The sequence below is a fragment of the Geotrypetes seraphini genome, chromosome 1 (genome assembly GCF_902459505.1).
Source record: "Geotrypetes seraphini chromosome 1, aGeoSer1.1, whole genome shotgun sequence".
Classification (NCBI taxonomy): Eukaryota; Metazoa; Chordata; class Amphibia; order Gymnophiona; family Dermophiidae; genus Geotrypetes; species Geotrypetes seraphini.
In genome coordinates, this window is record NC_047084.1 from 150,929,749 (window position 1) to 150,951,098 (window position 21,350).

The 21,350-nt window shown below is 43.3% G+C and overlaps 1 protein-coding gene across 4 annotated transcripts in view; it reads left to right on the forward strand.

The window, feature by feature from the left end:
* The window catches only part of SMARCA5 (SWI/SNF related, matrix associated, actin dependent regulator of chromatin, subfamily a, member 5), a 436,858-nt gene that overhangs the window by 402,842 nt on the left and 12,666 nt on the right, over positions 1-21,350 (forward strand). For all 4 annotated transcript variants that reach the window (XM_033939984.1, XM_033939968.1, XM_033939959.1 and 1 more), the window contains one exon: positions 6,069-6,179. In XM_033939984.1, the coding sequence (XP_033795875.1) occupies positions 6,069-6,179 (111 nt within the window). The remainder of the gene's footprint in view (positions 1-6,068; positions 6,180-21,350) is intronic.

Here is a 21,350-nt window from a genome sequence, read left to right on the forward strand (position 1 = left end):
CAATATAAAACAATTCAAGGTTTGTGTGGATGGAAACAGGTGGTTTGCGGGGATGGGGACTGAGCTTACGGGGATTAGTCCAATAAAATGGTATTTTCTTATTTCTCATTATTTGTTTTATTTTTATTTGTTAATTTGTAAAGTGGTGAATGTTATGTATGTCTTTTAAAATTTACATGTACTGTCTTTATATTTTGCACAGTATTAGAAGACATGTTTTACCGTTTTTGTGGTGTTGTGGTGTTGCATTGTATGCAGAGTCAGGTTTCTTGGCGGTTCAGTTAACTTTTGACTACATATTTCTATTTTTAGTTTGTGATTATTCCATATTGGACGAGGGTATATCTCTGTTCTGTGTATGAAAAGAATATAGTTTTCAAATCAGAGATCCTTATTGGATCCTGGAATGTTAATGGGCTAAATAGTCCCGGCAAGAGGAGCATGGTGTTTAGAGAATTAAAACGTATGAAATGGGACATCTGTTTGCTTCAAGAGACACATTTGAGACCCAGGGACACTGGTCTTATTCAAAGACCCCAATTTGATTTGATTTGGACACATCAAGGAGCCACTAAAAGGGCGGGAGGGCTGGCTATTTTGGTGCGAAAGGGTTTGGGTCCTCAGGTGGACAATATATATAGAGACAAAGAGGGGCGATGTCTGGCAGTACAAGGAGTGTTGCAAGGCCAATTGTTAACTGTTATCAATATTTATGGTCCGTGCACAGGTCAGGTTGTTTTTTTTAGAGGTCTTCAATCCAACCTGAGCCCTTTTGTTAAAGGGGCGGTATATCTAGGGGGTGATTTTAATGTCCCTCCAGACCCCACATTAGATCATTCGGGCGGTGGGCGTAGGTCTTTAAACAGTCCTGCAAGGGCTTTAGGCAAATTGATGTCTTCCTTGGGCTTAGTAGACTGTTGGCGTTTGCTTCATGGCTCTCAGAAAACGTTCACATTTTATTCCCACGCTCAAAATACATATACTAGACTGGATGGGTTGTGGATACATCGTAACCAGATGGGAGGGTTATCCCGGGCGGAAATAGAACCCCTGCATATCTCGGACCATGCTCCCGTCTGGGTGGCCTGCACCAGTGTGTTGGACCAGGGAGGCTATAGGTACTGGAGGCTCAATGATTTGCTTTTGGGATCTCCCCCAGTTGTTGCAGCAGTAGCAGGTACTATAACAGAATATTTAGAATTGAATGATAACGGGGAGGTTACCGACGCTATATTATGGGATGCTTTAAAAGTAGTGGTCCGAGGGGAACTTATTAAATGGGGGGCTAGATACAAACGCCAAAGAACCCAGAGATTCTACCAGTTGCATCAGAGATTGACAGTGCTGGAGAAGACACATCAGAAAACACGGGACGCGACAGTATTGACTCAACTAAAAAGAGCGCGAGATGAATTGTACCAACTTCAGGTTGAAGATACTGAGAAGATACGAGAACGCTTCCGTCTACAAATTTACGAACATAACAATAAGGCGGGAGCTCACTTAGCTAGATATATCAGGATTAAACAGAATAGAGCTATTATCACTCGGATACGAGGAGCTCCATCGGGAGCTCTGAAGGTGGTAGATTCAGATATTAGAAGTGAGTTTTTGGCCTTTTATTCCCAATTGTACGGCCCTCCAGACCCGGTTAACCAAGGAGCTCAGGCTACTTTTCTTGATTCTGTCCCCCTACCGATTTTGTCTGAATCGGATCGAGCATACTTACAGGAACCAGTTAAGGTGATGGAAATTCTGAACGTGATTAAGAAGTTGAAGAATGGGAAATCACCAGGTCTGGATGGCTACACGGGTTGTTTTTATAAACAATTTGCTGAACAGTTAGGCCCAATACTGGCAAGAGTGGCAAACGGGATTCCTCAGGGATCTAGTCTTCCGCCTACTATGGGGGAAGCTGGAGTGACCTTACTCCTAAAACTGGGGAGGGACCCTCTACTATGTGGGTCGTATCGCCCTATTTCACTGCTAAATTTAGATGCAAAAATTCTAGCCAAGGTGCTGGCTTTGCGCTTGGGCAAGGTGCTGCCATCTTTAATCCACCAAGATCAAGCGGGATTCATACAGCGTAGACAGGTGAGCGATAATATTAGGAGGACCCTTAACTTACTGTGGGGAGCTAGTCAGTGTGCAGATAAACTTGTGTTGATGTCTGTAGACGCGGATAAGGCATTCGATAGGGTTCTTTGGGGATTCTTATGGGATGTATTAGATCGAATGGGATTGGGACAGAATTTTATAGCTTGGATTCGGGCACTGTATAAAGATCCTAGGGCATGCTTACGAATTAATAAATATTATACAGACTTTTTCACTATTTGTAGAGGGACCAGACAAGGGTGCCCGCTTTCACCTTTGCTGTTCGCTCTTTCCATCGAGCCTTTGGCGATGCATATCCGGAATCACACCGAACTAAGTGGGTTTGTGATGAATGGGGCTGAACATCGGGTGGCGCTGTTCGCGGATGATATTTTATTTTATGTGGGACGGCCGGCTGTCTCTATCCCGCATTTGTTACAACTTTTTGACTCGTATGGTGGAATCTCTGGGTTCAAAATTAATTTGGATAAAATAGAAATTTTAAATTTGACCCTCACCCCACTAGAGGTGGAGAATATACGGGGTAGTTTCCCTTTTCGTTGGGCGACTCATGGGATTAAATACCTAGGCATTCATATTCCTAAAGATCTTACCCAGCTTTATGAGAAGAACTATCAGCCCCTGTATCGCCGCATTAGAGCAGATTTACAACGGTGGCATGGTCTTTGGCTATCCTGGTGGGGACGGATAGCTCTTGTGAAAATGAATGTCTTACCCAGGTTATTATTCTTGTTCCAAACACTACCGATGCAGGTCCCCGTACGGGAACTTCGGAGGTTAACAAAAGAGATGCGTGGCTTTATTTGGCAACGTAAGTCACCTAGGATATCCCAAGCCTTGCTTTGGGCGACCTGTTCCATGGGGGGAAGAGGACTACCAAACTTGGAATAGTATTACCACTCAGCACAGCTGAAATTGATATTAGACTGGGAATTGGGTGAGCACAAAAGTGGGGTGATGTTGGAACAGGTTCCGGGGGACAGGATGCTGTTGAAATATAGATTATGGGTTTCTGGACAATCTAGATTTTGGATTCAGGGTCTTGTTAATCCTTTTGTGCAACATCTGGCCACGGAGTGGTATCATGCTCGAGCAAAATTGGGCAACGGAGCACTGGTGTCCTCCTTGGCCCAGATACGATTTGAACCTAGATTCCAAGCTGGGAGTGATAACAGGATTTTTCATAGATGGGCCCAATGCGGTCTGCGAATCTTTAGGGATTTGATGGGACCTACTGGGATTATATCTTTTGCCATGCTCCAGCAGAAATTCAACTTGCCAGACCGGGACTATTTGACCTATTTCCAAATACGCCATTTCATGCAAGCTCAAGGATGGGGAATACCATTACAAATTGAACAGGAATCTTTTGAAAATTTGTGGTTGTTGCTCCGACAGGTACCCAGACCCCTATCAGTATTGTATCAGTTTTGGAGGGGACACTTACCTACTCTACCTATCTTTCAGAAGCAATGGGAGAGGGACTTAGCATTTTCCTTCACTACATAACATTGGGAAGTTATCTGTGGGGAGGTATCCCGGACCTCTACTTGGGCCCTGATTCAGGAGAGCGCCTATAAAGTACTAACTAGGTGGTACTATACCCCTGAACGGTTGCACAAAATGTTTCCGGGTGTGTCTGCTCAATGTTGGCGCTGTGGTTCAGCAGTGGGCTCCTTCTTACACATTTGGTGGGACTGTGTGACTATTGGTCCCTTTTGGCAGGAAGTGACGAGTGTTCTGTCTACTATGGTTGGAGACATAGTGGATGCGACTCCACAGTCTTGCCTTTTGGGCCTCTATAATGAGAGAGAACACCCATGGCATACTAAAATACTTTGTTGGGGTCTTGCAGCGGCTAAATGCCTCATAGCTAATCACTGGAAAAATCAAGTTGCTCCCTGTATCTCAGATTGGACCACTAGATTTTTGTCCATTGGGAGAATGGAACTGGCAGTGGCTAAAAGACGTCACAAGCTCTTGACAAGTTCTTTGACATGGAGCACAATTGAAACTTTATTGGACGCCCTGTAGGGGTTTCTGATTTCTCTCTGTCTGGCCGGCCCATAGGAAGATGAGTGAAAGTTTTTTTGGGGGGGAGGTACCTGGGGGTTGGGAAGGGGGGGATGGATGAATGACTGGGGGGGTAGGGGGGATCACGGGGTGAAAATTGTGTGGAAAATGTGCATTTTTGTATAATGCGCGATCTTAGTAGCTGATGTCTGCTCTATTGATGTACCAATTGGTTGATGTAAGTTTTCTGTTGTATTTTTTGCAAAATCTTTCTAATAAAAATTTATATATTAAAAAAAAGAATATAGTTTTCAGTTGGCATTGATTGCAGGATCAATTGACTGTGCGGAATCTGGCTTGTTTAGTTTTACAATGTATGTGTTGGTGTTTCAAGTTTCAAGTTTATTAGGATTTTATATACCGCCTATCAAGGTTATCTAAGCGGTTTTTACAATCAGGTACTCAAGCATTTTCCCTCTCTGTCCCGGTGGGCTCACAATCTATCTAACGTACCTGGGGCTATGGAGGATTAAGTGACTTGCCCAGGGTCACAAGGAGCAGCGCGGGGTTTGAACCCACAACCCCAGGGTGCTGAGGCTGTAGCTTCAACCACTGCGCCACACACTCCACTGCAGTGTTTAAGATGCTGCCTTTTCCTAGGTACACTCTTGTTGTTCGATATGTGGATTGTTACTAAAAATCATATTTTTCATATAGATGGGGGGATGTCAAAAAATGATGGGCCCCGGGTGTCACATATGCTAGGTACGCCACTGGGCACTGGAAATATAGGCCTCTAAATCCCTGGCTTACATTTCCGGTGCCTACCTTTCACGAAGCTGTGATTCTATAAACCGTGCCATTGCGTGATTAATATGCGATAGGCGGCCGTTTTTTTTGCCAGTACGGTGTCATTTATAGAATCTGGGCCAGTGGGTCCTAGAGAAGATTCCATAGGACATAGAAACATGATGGCAAATAAAGGTCAAATGGCCCACCCAGTCTGCCCATTCACAGCATCTACTATCCCCTCCTCTCCCTAAGAGATCTCGCATGTCTATACCATGCTTTCTTGAATTCAGACAGTCTGTTTCCACCACCTCTATCAGAAGACTATTCCAAGCATCTACCACCCTTTCTTTAAAAATGTATTTCCTTAGATTATTCCTGAGCCTATTGCCTCTTAACTTCACCCCATGCCTTCTCACTCTGGAGTTTCCTTTCAATTGAAAGAGATTCACCTCACCTATTCACCTATTTATGCTTCTTGGATATTATAAACATCTTTATCATATCTCCCCTACTACTACTTCTTACACTTATAGAGCGTTGAAAGGTGTACGCAGCGTTCCCTTCTCAGAAGAGCTTACAATCTAACCTGGACCGACAGATATGACAGATAGGGTCAGGGATGCAGAACCCATGGTGAGAGGAGTTAGGAGTTGAAAGCAGTCTCAAAGAGGTCAGCTTTCAACTTGGTCTTGAACACTGCCATAGACAGAGGTTACCATAGGGATTCGGGCAGTTTGTTCCAAGCATACAGTGCAGCAAGGCAGAAGGGACAGAATCTGGAGTTTGCAGAGGAGGAGATGGGCACAGACAGGAGGAACCTACCAGCTGAGCAGAGTTCATGGGGAGGAACATAGAGGTAGACAAGTGAAGATAGGAGGAGCATCTGAGTGAATGCATTTGTAGTTCAGTAAGAGGAGTTTGAATTACTGGGGACCCTACTGCAGTCAGGTTTGCAAGATATCGAAAATAAATAATGCAAGAGAAATGTTTACAAATGCTGGTTCTCCAGTGTATACAAATTTATGCATATTCATTGTGGATATCCTGAAAACTTTATTAACTGTGGTGTTCCCAGAATAGGTTTGACAAGCCTTATTTTTAGATGGTAGAATGCAGTCTCTAACAAATTTTTGAATTCCATTCAGGAGCTGCAGAGAAGATGTAACACTTTAATTACCCTGATTGAAAGAGAAAACTTGGAACTGGAAGAAAAAGAAAAGGCAGAGAAGAAGAAAAGAGGACCAAAGCCCACCTCGGTAAATGTCAGAGCACATGTATGAAAGAGCTTCATTACAAGTAAAGATGAACATATTTAACAATTATTGCAGACCTTGCAGTTTTTCATCTTTGACAATGGTATGCACAGAGAATGCCAGAAAAATGCAGAGGGGTTTTCTGAACATGTGCTGGAGCATCCAAATTGCAGCCCAAGCACATTACCATTTCTCTAGGGAATTTTCAGAAAGTGCCAAGGAGAACATCTTCTATCAGTTTTCCCCTTTTTAAAAAATTCTTATTTGTTCCTCTGTTTCGCTTCTCTCTAAAACAAAGGTTCTCATTCCAGTCCTAGAGACACACCAGATCAGTCAAGTTTTAGGATATCCACAATGAATATACATGAGATAAATGTGCATGTGCTACTGCCATTGTATGCAGATATATCTCATGAATATTCATTGTGAATATCCTGAAACCTGACTGTGTTGGTGTGTCCCAAAGACTTGGTTGAAAACCACCATTCTAATGCCTCTGCCCCCTAGAATTGAGTTCAGTTTGTATTCACCTTGACAGACATGATGATCTTTTTTTAATTTTAAATCTTTATTGAAATTTTCATAAAATAACCAAAATCAAACATAGCAAAGATAAAATGCATAGAATCCAACGATTCCATCCGCACCCCCCTCCCCCCCTGTCAAACCCAAACCCAATCAAAAGGAATAGAATATGTTCCTATTTACAAATTAAACAGAGCAAAAGTGCTCCACTAACAGTGGTTAAAACTAAAGCTAAGTAGAATATAAAAACTGGTCTGACCTCGGTCATAGTTTTAGTGTTAGTTCCAAAAGGTCTTATATTCTAGGTACCTGGCATCCAAGGCCTCGGGTGTAAATAAGAAGTCACGGTCTAAGTCCAGTCGTGCTGAATCTTGAGTATATCAGTCAAGAAAAGACTTCCAACTCGCCTCCAACTGATGTGGTTGGCCATGATGCAAATAGGTAAAATTACTAAAATAATAAGCATACCACAATTTAGGTTTAATGGACTGTAAAAATAGTATTTTCACTCTAGTCCAGCATCTAGCAAGCTCTCTATGGAGGCTTGCCCAACATGGTAAAAAAAAAACCCACAAAAAAACTTAAGCCTTGTCAGTAGAAAGTTCATCTGTAGTATAGTTGAGCAAAAAAAGTTTGGGGGTGAATGGGCAACTGGATACCCAAAATATTTGAGAGAATGGCCCTCAATTTTGACCTAAAAGGTTATAGTCCACAACACGTGCTTAAATGAACCATCTTCCCCACATTTCCTCCAACACTGGGAGGAATACTTGGTGGAAAAATGTTGAAGTCTCAGGGCAGCGATAACATCAATATAATACATTCAGTCCATTTTCCACCAAGTTAGCTGAAATAGAGATCTTAAAGTATTAACTTGTAGATTCTCCAAGGACAGACAAGCATAATATTCTCACATGTGGGTGACATCATCCATAGAACCCAGTATAAGAATAGCCTTACTGGATCAGACCAATAGTTCATCAAGCCCAGTAGCCCGTTCTCACGGTGGCCAATCCAGGTCACTAGTACCTGGCCAAAACCCAAGGAGTAGCAACATTCCATGCTACTGATACAAGTGCAAGCAGTTGATGAGATTTTTTGGATATTTATTAATAAATAGTGTTGTTTAATTATTTTCAATACCAACTTTGTGTGTTTTTTTGTAAATTAATTTGGATTGATTATATTTATTGTATATAAGTTTTATGATCTGTTTTCAATCCGAGTATAAATGTGATCCACCCTTGATAACACAAGCTCATGTCTGGGTCTAGTCCTCTCTGCTCTTTCCCTTCCCCCCATTCTGTGGCCTGTGCTTCCACAGACACTGACACATGGCTGGCTACACTTTGAGCTCCCACAGAAACCTACAATATCCCAGTTCCAAACCTGGCATAGGTTATGATCCACTTCTCTTATTCTTCTGAGGCAAACACAATAAGGACTAACTGCAATTGGGCAATAATGAGTATGCAATAAGTTCTACAACATGTGCACTGTCACTTTAAATCTGTAGGCAGTGCCCATGCTGCGCACAAGCTGGTGCCTTCTTGCCCAATGTTGGCTCATGGGACCATCAGTTCTTAGTTTTCTGTGGAGCTAAGAAACTCTGTCTTCGGTTTCTCTTCAGTATGTCGAACTTAGAAGTCGGGGCTTTTTATGTGCCTTCCTAATATTAGTTTTTGTCTTTTTCCTCATAATTCTGAATCTTTTTTTTGTGTTTTTCACATTCCCCATGAGTTTGAGTTCGTATTGTCCATTTTTCCTTCCGTGTCAAAGAAAGTGTTGAGCAGCTTCAAGAAATGTACTCAATGTAATCAGACCATTTTAAGCTCTGATCCCAATAACTGGTATGTTCATTGTCTAGTCCTGACCATTGGGACATTCGCTGTGCCCGCTGTCTCCATGTGCAACAACTCCAATGTGAAAAACTTTTTGATTCGGCATCAACATCGAGCATGGCAGGAGTTTTGAGACCCAACAAACAGCCTGCATTGACATCGGCATCAGTATCGACACCATGTGTACTGACACCAAGTAGGGAGCATCGGCCATTCAAATCTCTTCACAGACAGGACTCAACATCATCTTCCTCCATGCCTCTCCCAACGGAGGAAGCATCAAGTAAGAAAGCTAAGAAGCACAAACATTCCTCCCCTTCTAGGCATAGCACTGCTGCATCAGACGTTCACCTCTTTGGCACATAGTAAGTGTTGATGCATCATGGACCGCTCTCCCATCGCTGCGGATTACGTCGTCTTGCAGGCATGCCTCAAAATTGAGGTCTCCCTTGCCCAGACAACTTGCACTGCTGACTTCATCATATTGATGTCTCTTCCAGTGCAGATGCCAACTCTCCAGGAAGAGATCTGGGCTATGCTCGAACTAGAGCTTTCAGGGCTACTGCAGAAAGTCTTATCAGGCTTTAAAGGCATCTATGCCCTTCTCATCCCAGCTCAGGGATACGTTGAGGCATTGATCTAGAGTTAGGTCAGGCACCCCTGTTTGACATCGAGCTTTGGGGGTCAGTATGAACCCATTCAACGCATGTGTTGTGATCAGCAGAGGAGTTATCTCCTGGGTCATAGCATTGGCCCATGCCTTGATGCACCTCAACACTGTCAACGGACACTCCCTGATTCACTTAATGGAATATTTTGAAGAATCTGATTCAGATATCTCCAACTACTCAGATGAGGATTTGCCAGAATATTCAGCAGAAGAATCCTATGGTATACTCTGATCTTTCTCCTTTGCCTCAAAGCGCAAGTCCTTGCCAGAAAGCATATCCTTTACTTGCTTTGTCAGGCAAATGGGTCAAGCTTTTCTCATCAAATTGTAGATACAGGAGGAACCTCACTCAGAGCTTTTGTACATCTTGAATATGAATCACCACCAAATGACAGTATATGGGTGCCTTTACATAAGGTTATGAGTTACACTTTTTAAGAACTGGAAGACCCCTTATTTCATTCCAAGTAGTTCCAAAAAAGTTGACAAAAGGTACAGTATACAAAAGTATCCAGGGTTTGAGAACACACACCTTCAACATCACTCTTGCTTGTGGAATCTGCTGTAAAACGCTCAGACAGTTCAAGGTTTTATGCTTCTACTACAGGAAGGGAGGCCAGAACACTAGGCTCTTGATAAACACATTTTTTTCCAATCATCCATGCTCAGAAATAGGATTATGTATACCAGTTCTATTCTTCCATTTATTTAAAATTCTTGCTTAAAAAACTTTCAGAATATGAAGAATTCCTTCCCCAAGAGAAAGATTTCCGACAATTATCCAAGCACTTGTTCACTACCAGAAAATTCCTAGCTAGAGATATATTTGATGCACTCAATGTATCTTCTAGAACATCAGCAATAGCAATTGCTATGCATCGTTTATCTTGGCTCAGGGTTTCTGATCTGGAAACTTCAGTCCAGGAGTGCCTTTCAAATGTTCCTTGCAGGGGTGGTGGTCTGTCTGGAGGCAAGATTGAGGAGGTAGCTGATAAAAATTTTTTTAGAAACACAGAGACACTGTGACAACTTTGTCTAAGCCTCAACCCTCTAAGTCTTCTTCTAGAAGATACTCTGCTCCATCTAGACATTCATGGCTACCAGGATGGTCTTGGGGCTCAGGGATCTCACGTATGAAGAAAGATTAAAAAAACTGCGGATGTACTCACTGGAGGAGCGAAGAGAGAGGGGGGACATGATTGAGACCTTTAAATATATCACGGGGCGTATAGAGGTGAAAGATGATATCTTCAGTCTTACAGGGCCCACGGTAACCAGAGGACACGCTGAAAATCAGGGGAGGGAAATTTCAAGGTGATGCTAGGAAGTACTTCTTCACCGAAAGGGTGGTCGATCATTGGAACGAGCTGCCTCAGCAGGTGATTGAGGCCAACAGTGTGTCAGATTTTAAGAGAAAATGGGATATTCATGTGGGATCTATAGGGGAGTAAGAATCAGGGAGTGGGTCATTGGTATGGGCAGACTCGATGGGCTATGGCCCTTTTCTGCCGTCAATTTCTATGTTTCTATGTTTCATACTATTGCAAAATGAAACAACATTATACTCAGCCATTTTCATCACCCTCTAGGCCTGATGGTTAGCCAAACAACAAAAGACATAAATCTCAACTTCATTCTCAGTCCACACAGCAATTGTCCTTTTGGGGAGTTGGAATGTGTTGGCAGACAAGTTGAGCAGCCTTCTTCAGCTTAATGAATGGTCTCTCAGCACGATAGGCTTACATCCAGTTTTCTTTTGGGTAATGCCAGACATAGGTCTCTTTGCTTCTCCTCACAGCCATAAATTTCTACAATTCTGTTCCAGACTCTGCCCCCAATCACATTGCATCGGATGCCTTTCTACTTCATTAGGAGGACAAGTTCCTCTATACATTTCCTCCAATCCCTCTTATAGGAGAAAACTGTACTCACACCTCACCTTTGGCACCATGATTCTCATAGCATCCCTTTGGCCCCACACCAGGTTTATTTTCCACTCCCTAGGGCTTTCAATCAAGAAACCATGGAAAGTGCAAATGTTTTCAATATTGCTTACTAAGAACAAAGGGTTAAAGGGATAGAGTCAGCACTAAAGTCAGCAGTTGTTGCTAAACCTATTTTCACAGCTTTAGCGATGATTGCTTTTACCAATCTGATGTACAAAACAGCTTACCACGTGTTTTTCCCCTCGATCGCCCATTTTCCGATCCAGCCATGCAAATTAACTAAAATCCCAGGTAAAATAGCCAAGCAATTGATGCACTAACATCGCTTGGCTATGCAAAAACAAAAAAAACCCACAAAACCAAGGGGTTTTAGCTATTAGCTGGGTTTGGTTTTTGTTTTTTTTTTAATAGCACATAAATTTTGCATGTGTTACACACATAAGAACATAAGCAATGCCTCTGCTTGGTCAGATCTGAAGTCCTTCTTGCCTAGCAGCACGCTCACACGGCGGCCCAACAGGTCCAGGACCTGTGCAGTGATCCTCTATTTATACCCTTCTATCCCCTTTTCCAGCAGGAAATTGTCCAATCCTTTCTTAAACCCCAGTACCGTACTCTGCCCTATTACATCCTCTGGAAGCGCATTCCAGATGTCCACCACACTCTGGGTAAAGAAGAACTTCCTAGCATTTGTTTTGAATCTGTCCCCTTTCAGCTTTTCCGAATGCCCTCTTGTTCTTTTATTTTTTGAAAGTTTGAAGAATCTGTCCCTCTCTACTCTCTCTATGCCCCTCATGATCTTATAAGTCTATCATATCCCGTCTAAGTCTCCTCTTCTCCAGGGAAAAGAGACCCAGTTTCTCCAATCTCTCAGCGTATGAAAGGTTTTCCATACCTTTTATCAGACGTGTTGCTCTCTTCTGAACCCTCTCGAGTATCGCCATAGCCTTCTTAAGGTACGGTGACCAATATTAGACGCAGTACTCCAGATGCGGACGCACCATCACCCGATACAACGGCAGGATAACTTCTTTTGTTCTGGTTGTAATACCCTTCTCGATTATGCCTAGCATTCTATTTGCCTTCTTAGCGGCCGATGCGCACTGTGCCGTCGGCTTCATTGTCTTGTCCACCCCCAAGTCCCTTTCTTGGGTACTCTCATTCAATAACATCCCTCCCATCGTTTTGTTGTACCTCGGGTTTCTGTTTCCCCATTTATATTTGTTTTATTTTTCAATGTCACCTCAGTAACAACTATAGAAAATTAGACAAATATAGTGTAAAATATAGACAGCAGATTATAAATTCTCAAAACTGATACATTTCGATCACTAAATTGAAAATAAAATCATTTTTCCTACTTTTGTTGTCTGGTGATTTAATTAGTTTCTGGTTGGACTTCCTTCTGACTGTGCATCCAACATTTTTTTTCTTTCTGCCTCCTGCATGCTTCCTCTCCTCCGGACTTCATTCCCTTCCCCAACCAACATCTCTCTTTGTCCCTCCATGAGTCCAACTTTTCTTCCTCTCTCCTCCACCCCTTTTGGCAACATGTCTCCCTCTCTCTCTTATGATTTTGCATCTCTCTGTTCTTCCTCAGGGTCTCTCCCCCCTCTGTCTCTTCTGTCTGCACTTCCCATAGTCCAGCATCTGTTTCCTGTCTTTCCCCTTTAGTCCAGGCCTCTCTCTCTCGTCTACTTTTGAAAAAAATGTCTGGATGTGGAGAACATCGGGGGAAGTTGAACCTCTAATTAAATATGGAATTATAGCAATTTTCATTTCACTAAGAGTATTTTGGAAAGTTTACAGCACATTTTTATTTTTGTGTATTTTTGCAGTTTATGTTAAACATGATTGCATATAAAGGTCCGGGGATCCCTTTTTATGCAATCCCTTTGGGTTCACACAGATCTCAACTCAACAATCCAGGGTTCATCCCAACAATTTAGTTGTACTAACTGAGGACCTTGCACACAATTGATTAATAATTTTTCATAAATTTAATTGCCTTATTAGGTTTAATGTGCAGATCTCCCAATATACCCGGCTGCATATGAAGAATTCTTCATCAGCTTCATATTTAGATATTCTTTTTTATTGGGTTTTGGATTTCTTCTGCTTACAAACTTCCCCCCCCCCCCCCATGTCTAGCATTTTTTTCTCTTTTCTTCCAGGTCTTTCTCTACCTCTTGCTCTCTCTCTCTCCTTCCTTCCTGGTCCAGATTCTTTCCACCTTTCTGCAGTCTCTTTCTCTCTCTTCCCTCTATACACCCCCAAATCCAACATCTGCCCCCTCTCTTCCTCCTCCCCTTTGTTTCAGGTTTCTCCCTCTCTAGCTTCTTTCTGTTAACATTTGGAGTCCTCCCACCTTTGTTCCAGATCTTTCTGTCTCTCTCTCTTTGTCTTCCCTCTCCCCTCGGTTCAGGGTGTTTCCCCTATCTACCCCCCTCTAGCCCAGGATCTGCCCTGTCTTCCCCCTCTCCTTTGGTTCAGATCTGCTTTCCTGCCCCTCCTCAAGGTCCTTTTCTGTCTCTCTTCTTTCCCCCCCCTGTTGTTCAGATCCAATACAAGGAGCTTGCTCAATATTGGGGATCATTAGCACCCATTGGCACCTGTGAGCTGGCTCCTATGAAAATGGCAACTCATGTGAGAGTTTTGCTCTCAGTACCTTCAAAACACATAAACTTAACTAGCCTCTGAAAACCCGACTGGCTAAGAGTGCGCTGAGGACTGGGCTGAGAACCACCATGTTCTGTTATAACATTTTCTAGGCACAGCCCAGGAGAATACCTATTACAACACTAAAGAGGCATGAGTCAAAAATAAAATACACAAAACCTGGAGTCACTGCATATTTTGTCCCTCGCCGGCTCCCCAGTCAGTCAGGTCACTTACCTCACCTTGCAATGAACCTTGCTGCCATCCAGCTTCTCGCGAGGAATTTGAAACCACGTGCGCTGTGGAGCTCCGCTCCTTCCCCTACCCTTCTTGAGTCACTCTTACGAGACCAGCTCAAGAACCACAGGCCGCTTGAAAAAGCAACAGACAAGGGGGAAACTATGACTCCCACAATGACTCAAAGTTTGAGCAACCGCTTGCGTCCTGAATACGGCAGTGGTGAGTAAATATGGCTGCCGGGGGGCAGTGGTATCCGGGCTAGATGCAAGCCTGGGGCTACTCTGCTCTCCTGTGCTTTGTTTCCGAACTTCGGCCACCTCCCCCCTTCCTCATCTGCCCCCAGCCTGAGCCATTAACCAACGAGAGGGTGGCTGTCATGACGGAGCAGGACCTGGGCACCAAGCGGGTCAAGTCTAACTAGAAAAGACCCCCCCACACACACACACACACACACACACAGCCTATCAACTTAATCCTGGTGCTCAAAACAATTGTGACTCGGATTTGTTTTGTAGCAATAATAACCACTAAAATGCTTGATCACAGAGTACACTATAATCGGACATCTTATTAACAGCAATATTAGTGTTTGGCCAGATATTATTACACACATAACAATACTATTCTAGGGGTGGGACCAAAGCAGAGGAAACAGCCGGGCAGTCACCTAAATTAGCCGGACGGAGCACCCGGCTAAAAGACGCTAGGGAGAACACTGCCGTATCATTCTCTACTACCGATCCATCGCTGGCATCACAGTACTCACTAAACTTCTGGAAGGAGATGTGTGCAACTCTGTCTATATTGATAAACACTCCTGCTTTCACCCTACACATTTCGGTTTCCACCCACACCACAATACTGAACTCCGTCTTCTAACCTTAATCACCAAAATTAGATAATTCTTAAGTATGGGACATCATACGGTACTGCGGTATATAAACTGTTGTTATTATTATTATTATCAAGCAGTCTTTCTTCAATTTGACATCTCTACTGCTTTTGATTCTGTCAATCACCACTTAGTCTTAATCAAGCTCAGTGCAATAGGCAACATGGGCAATGTATTCATCTATTTGTTTCCTGATATCTAAAATCCACTGTTTAGTGTCCACATCCAATTTGGCCCAATGCTGCCTTCTCGATAATTGCAATTCTGTAGATAAAGCTAGCATTTCCGTTAGCTGCCACGTACACTATTATATGACCTTTCATGAGAGCTTTTGAAGCTTCCCAGAATACAACAGGCTGGACATCTGATGTGTCATTGGCCTGCTAATGTTCTAACCACTTCACCCTAAGATATACATGGAAATCGGGGTCCCTGGAAATCTCCATTTCTTCTCCAGGAGCTCGGAGGTGACCCCTAGTGTAAGAATAACAGGAGAGTGATCAGACATTGTTGCAGTACCTATGTTTACAGCCTCCACTTTGGAAAACACTTTGGTTACCAAGAAATAATCCAGTCTGGCATATGTTTTGTGGGGGTTAGAGTAAAAAGTAAATTCTTGATCAAACGAATGAAGGACTCTCCATATGTCAAGAAAATCTAAATGAGTCAGAAAATTGACCTTTTTAGATTCATGCTCTGGTGGTACTGCTCTCGAAGGTCTACAGTCCAGGAAGGGGGTCAGAGGTTATGTTGAAATCCCTCCATAAGAAATTTATAGTTCTTGTACAATCCCACTCTCTTCCTGAACAAGTGGGTTATACATCCCATGTCACAAGACTGCTTGTAGGAAGCATCATACTTAATTTTTTCTGACCCTCCCCTCTTAACTTAGGACTGTCTTCTTGTCATCAGTTGCTTTCCTAAAAGTAAGACAGTAGGAGCTAGTCTTTTCTGCTCATTTTTATTTTTTCTTTTACTCAGTATTTTTATGCGCTTTGCATCTTTGTGCTGCAGAGGTTCCTTGCCGGGACAGCTCAGGCTGCGGGAGATTGCAGACTGCTTCCGGAAGATTGGCTGCTTTGCAGTGCACCTTCCTTGAGAGCCTGCATTCTCAGATCGGGGGTCAGGGACCATTTTCTTGGGAGATAGCTCATCCCAAGTTCATCCACTAGTGGGTTTGAGCACAGGATGCGTGAGTTTGTGGAGGTATGTCTGGGATTAGAGTAGACTATGTTCCTCCACCCGGTCGAGTGCACGGTGTAACTCAGTAGTGGTGGAGGTCTCCAGCCGAGGTTTTAGAACAAGGAGGCAGTCAGAAGATCAGCAGTCCAGGTTTCATGGCTTGTTGAAGCAGAGGATCTCCCTGTAAATTGATTCAGCTTCCTTTTCTGCAGCTCCTAGCACAGCATTGCATAGTGAGTACAAGGCTGACAGCTTGTCACAGCAATTTGGGGGAGGGTCTCCAAAAGTGATTTTTGTTCAGTTTAGGGGTTAGTCCTAGATCCCCTCACCCCTAAAATCACCACATTTTGAGGATTTTTGTTCTTTTTCCAGGCTGTACTGGGACCAGTGCTATTTAACTTATTTATAAATGATTTGGAAATTGGAACGACAAATGAGGTGATTAAATTTGCAGATGACACTAAACTGTTCAAAGTTGTTAAAACGCATGTGGATTGTGAAAAATTGCAGGCAGACATTAGGAAATTGGAAGATTGGGCATCCAAATGGCAAATGAAATTTAATGTGGACAAATGCAAAGTGATGCACGTTGGGAAGAATAACCTGATCACAGTTACCAGATGCTAGGGTCCACCTTGGGGATTAGCCCCCAAGAAAAGGATATGGGTGTCATCGTAGACAATATGATGAAATCTTCCATCCAATGTGTGGCGGCGGTCAAAAAAGCAAATGGGATGCTAGGAATTATTAAAAAAGGGATGGTTAACGACTAAGAATGTTATAATGCCCATGTATCAAGTTTCAAGTTTAATGGAGATTTGATTAATCGCTTAATCATAATTCTAAGCGATGTACATAATAATAAAATTACAAAATGTGGGGAACAATACAATAAATAACAAAAATCAGGTCTGACAAGACTATTGACAAACGTAACAGAACTAAGAACATAAGGGAAGAGAGGGATAAGAACTACAAATTATTTAAAAGTTAAAGAGACATATAAGGGAGATACAGAAGGAAAGGGAAGTTAAAAATTACTTCAATAAAATTAGAGAGAAAAAGTAAAATTGGTTGGAAGACTAAATGGCTAATTTTCAAAGGCGTCTTTAAAAAGAAAGCTCTTTAGTTTACTTTTGAATTTTTCTAAGTTGTGTTCTTCGCTCAATGGTATGACCTCATCTGGAGTATTGCATTCAATTCTGGTCTCTATCTCAAAAATATAGTGGCGCTAGAAAAGGTTCAAAGAAGAGCGACCAAGATGGTAAAGAGGATGGAACTCCTCTCGTATGAGGAAAGACTAAAACGGTTAGAGCTCTTCAGCTTGGAAAAGAGACGGCTGAGGGGAGATATGATTGAAGTCTACAAAATCCTGAGTGCAGTAGAACAGATACAAGAGGATTGATTTTTCACTCCGGCAGAAATTACAGAGACTAGGGAACATTTGATGAAGTTACAGGGAAATATTTTTAAAACCAATAAGAGGAAATTTTTTTTCACTCAGAGAATATAGTTAAGCTCTGGAACACGTTGTCAGAGGATGTGGTAAGAGCGGATAGCGTAGCTGGTTTTAAGAAAGGTTTGGACAAGTTCCTGGAAAAAAAGTCTGTTATTGAGAAAGATATGGGGGAACATAAGAACATAAGAATTGCCACTGCTGAGTCAGACCAGTGGTCCATCATGCCCAGCAGTCCTCTCACGCGGCGGCCCTCTGGTCTAAGACCAGCACCCTAACTGATAATAGCCCTACCAGCGCACGTTCTTGTTCAGCAGAAACTTGTCTAACTTTGTCTTGAATCCTTGGAGGGTGTTTTCCCCTATAACAGCCTCTGGAAGAGCGTTCCAGCTTTCCACCACTCTCTGGGTGAAGAAGAACATCCTTATGTTTGTACGGAATCTATCCCCTTTCAACTTCAGTGAGTGCCCTCTTGTTCTCCCTACCTTGGAGAGGATGAACAACCTATCCTTATCTACTAAGTCTATCCCCTTCAGTACCTTGAATGTTTCGATCATGTCCCCTCTCAATCTCCTCTGTTCGAGGGAGAAGAGGCCCAGTTTCTCTAATCTTTCGCTGTACGGCAGCTCCTCCAGCCCCTTAACCATCTTAGTCACTCTTCTCTGGACCCTTTCGAGTAGTACCATGTCCTTCATGTACGGCGACCAGTGCTAGACGCAGTACTCCAGGTGAGGGCGTACCATGGCCCAGTACAGCGGCATAATAACCTTGCTTGTCCTATATCAGTAGCATGGAATATTGCTACACCTTGGGTTTTGGCCAGGTACTAGTGACCTGGATTGGCCACTATGAGAACGGGCTACTGGGTTTGATGGACCATTGGTCTGACCCAGTAAGGCTATTCTAATGTTCTTAAAAATCGCTCCCGCAGTGGCCTTCTTGGATTTTCCAGATTTGAATTTAAAGTTATTTTTTGCCTTTACAAGCTTTGTTTTAACAAGAAAACCACTCAGATGGACTCCTCAGAGCAGGATACTTTGGATTCATACCTCTTTTTCGGTGGATGACTGGCAGGCGACCAGCTGTGTATCTATTTTATTTATATACCACTTATATCCTAAGTGGTTTACATTCAGTTACTTTATCATATTTACCTATCTGTCCCAGTGGACTCAAACTTTATCTATTGTATCTGGGGCAATGGGGGATTAAGTGACTTGCCCAGGGTCACAAGGAGCAGTGAGAGATTTGAACCCACAACCTCAATGTGCTGAGGCTATAGCTGTAACCACTGTGCCACACACTCCCCATTCCTCGCAGTCCTGGCAAAATGCAGCCGCAATTTGGGACCAAAGGTGAAAAAGGTCTCTAAGAGTGCCAAACAAAGCTCCAAGAGATGGCTGCAACTCCAGCTGAGGGTTTTCCCCTGGAATTTATTAATATACTCTTCCAGGCTTATTTAACCAAGAAAAATGCCAAATATGCCTCCTTTGATGTCCTTGCTGACGGCAGGGGTCTGTAGTCCAGACCCTCCGAGCTGGTGAGGGATGATATGCCGACAGATGACACGGATGATGCAGATGATTTGACCATACCATTGCTTACGCAGACTGGCACCACCACTTAGGATAATGTGACTGCACTCATGACTCTCCACAATCCGGATTTGGAAGATGCTCTGGATCTAGGCGAGGATTCCATGGTACTGAGTCTTTTCAAGCCCTCTGCCTATTTATTTTGATTTTTATCCCATTTCCCAGAAGCTCAGAACGGATTACAATTTAACATTCACAATCAATTTAAGAACAGAATAGTCATGAGAACATGCTTTGGAGCGGAGGGGTGGTTAGGGGTCACCAAGCGTACTTCTTTCCATAGTGAGGGAGGGATTGTGCTGAAAGATGCACAGGACCACAGGTGGCTTTTTTGATTCGGCGGCCTCTTGTCTGAAAGCCTGCCACTCCAAGTTCACCACAATCTACAACATCTTCCCTTCTTGATTTCTAGCATGGATTATGTGGCTGATGCCCTATATGATCTCTTTAGAATACTGCGCAAGCTCTCAATGTACTCTATCTACATGCACTGAATGTTGTGGATCAGGCAGTCGTCCAGTGATTCCTCCTCCAAGGCAACATTCAGTAAGCTAACTTTCAAGGGGCAGTTGCTGTTCAGTAAAGGTGGACAACCTCATGGCTAGTGTCCAGGACCTTAAGTACAAGTCCTTGTCCGATAGCAGGCCACTATCCTCTCAAGAGCCGGGGCATTCTAGCTTTCATTCCTCTGGGTATTCCCATCGGTACTAAGAAGACTCCTCAGGTCAGAGGCCTTATCAATCATTCAAACAGCAGTCTGGAGGACCTCCGCGTTCCCAGGCTTCGGGAGGCCGCTCTTCGTTTACCTTGAAACAGTCATAATGCCAGACCTTGGCTGGTGCTCTGCGGATCGGGGCGGCTTTCAGCCTTCCTGGAGGAGTGGATGGCCATTACCTCCGATCGCTGGGTCCTAGATATCCTTTGGGTCAGCTACAAACTCGAGTTTTCAGGGCTCTTTCTGGACTTCCTGGCGAGGAGACCAGGCAAAGTTGCCCAGGTAGAAGCCACACTCCAAAGGTTCCTGAACATTGCGACCATAGAACCTGTCGAGAGTCCAACTCGGGCTCAGGCAGATACTCGATTTACTTCATCGTGCCAAAGAGAGGCATCGGTTTCGAGCAAGCATGGCTGAGTCCTGAAGTCACTAGATGTGCACAGACCTTTGCTGAGGTTCTTGGAAGTCAGCCTGTGTTTCATCCGGAAAGAGGCCTCCAATTTCAATGAAGGCTCATTACACTAGAGGCAATTTTTCATTGTGGGCAGAGTCCTTGGCAGTTTTCCTTGAGGAAATTTATAGATCTGCCACTTGGTCCTTCTTGCATACTTTTATAAAGTTTTACAGGATTGATGTGGCAGTTAAGCAGGATACTGCTTTTGGTTCTTCCTTACTGGCAGCCTGCTCATTGGCCTCACCCTCACTTTATAGGACTGCTCTGCTACATCCCACTTGTCTAGGGATAGAGTGGGATTGTACAAGAATGAAAGATTAGGTTCTTACCTTTGCTAGTCTTTTTTCTTGTAAATCCATATTCTGTTCCTGGAACCCGCCCTGGGAGTTGCGAATTCGCAATTGTCTGCCTCGATAAGTACTGGTAATCTGGACTTATGTTTTTTTGACCAACCTTTCTAAGAGTACCATCCAAATATGTTATGCACTTTGCCTTGGGGGTCCCTAGCTGTGGTGTCCTGCTCTGTTAGTGCAGGCTGTGTCTCCTTATAGCACAGTTCTTTTCGGGTTTATACTGTTTGCAAACCTGTTTCAGTTGTTTATGATTGTTCTCTAATTTCGTGTTACGAGCAGATTAGACTTGTTTGTCGGGGAGTTTCCCCATTCTCCTTCCTTTTGTCTGTGTCCTCTACAGGTATGACTGTCTGATTTTGCACGAACTGGTGATCAAAGGACAGTCCTGAGGTAAGAGGGGAGGGTCAGAAAAATTATGTAAACGAGGCTTCCTACAAGCAGTCTCACGGCATGGGATGCATAACCCATTTGTCCAGGAATAGAGTGTGGATTTACAAGAAAGAAGATTAGCAAAGGTAAGAACCTAATCTTTCATTGGAATATGGTGCTAGCTGTGCAACTATTTCGGAGTAAAATTTAAGTGTATATGTTTGGCGCATAAATACTTCCTATTAATAAGGATTGGCCACGCAACTCCCCCACAAAAA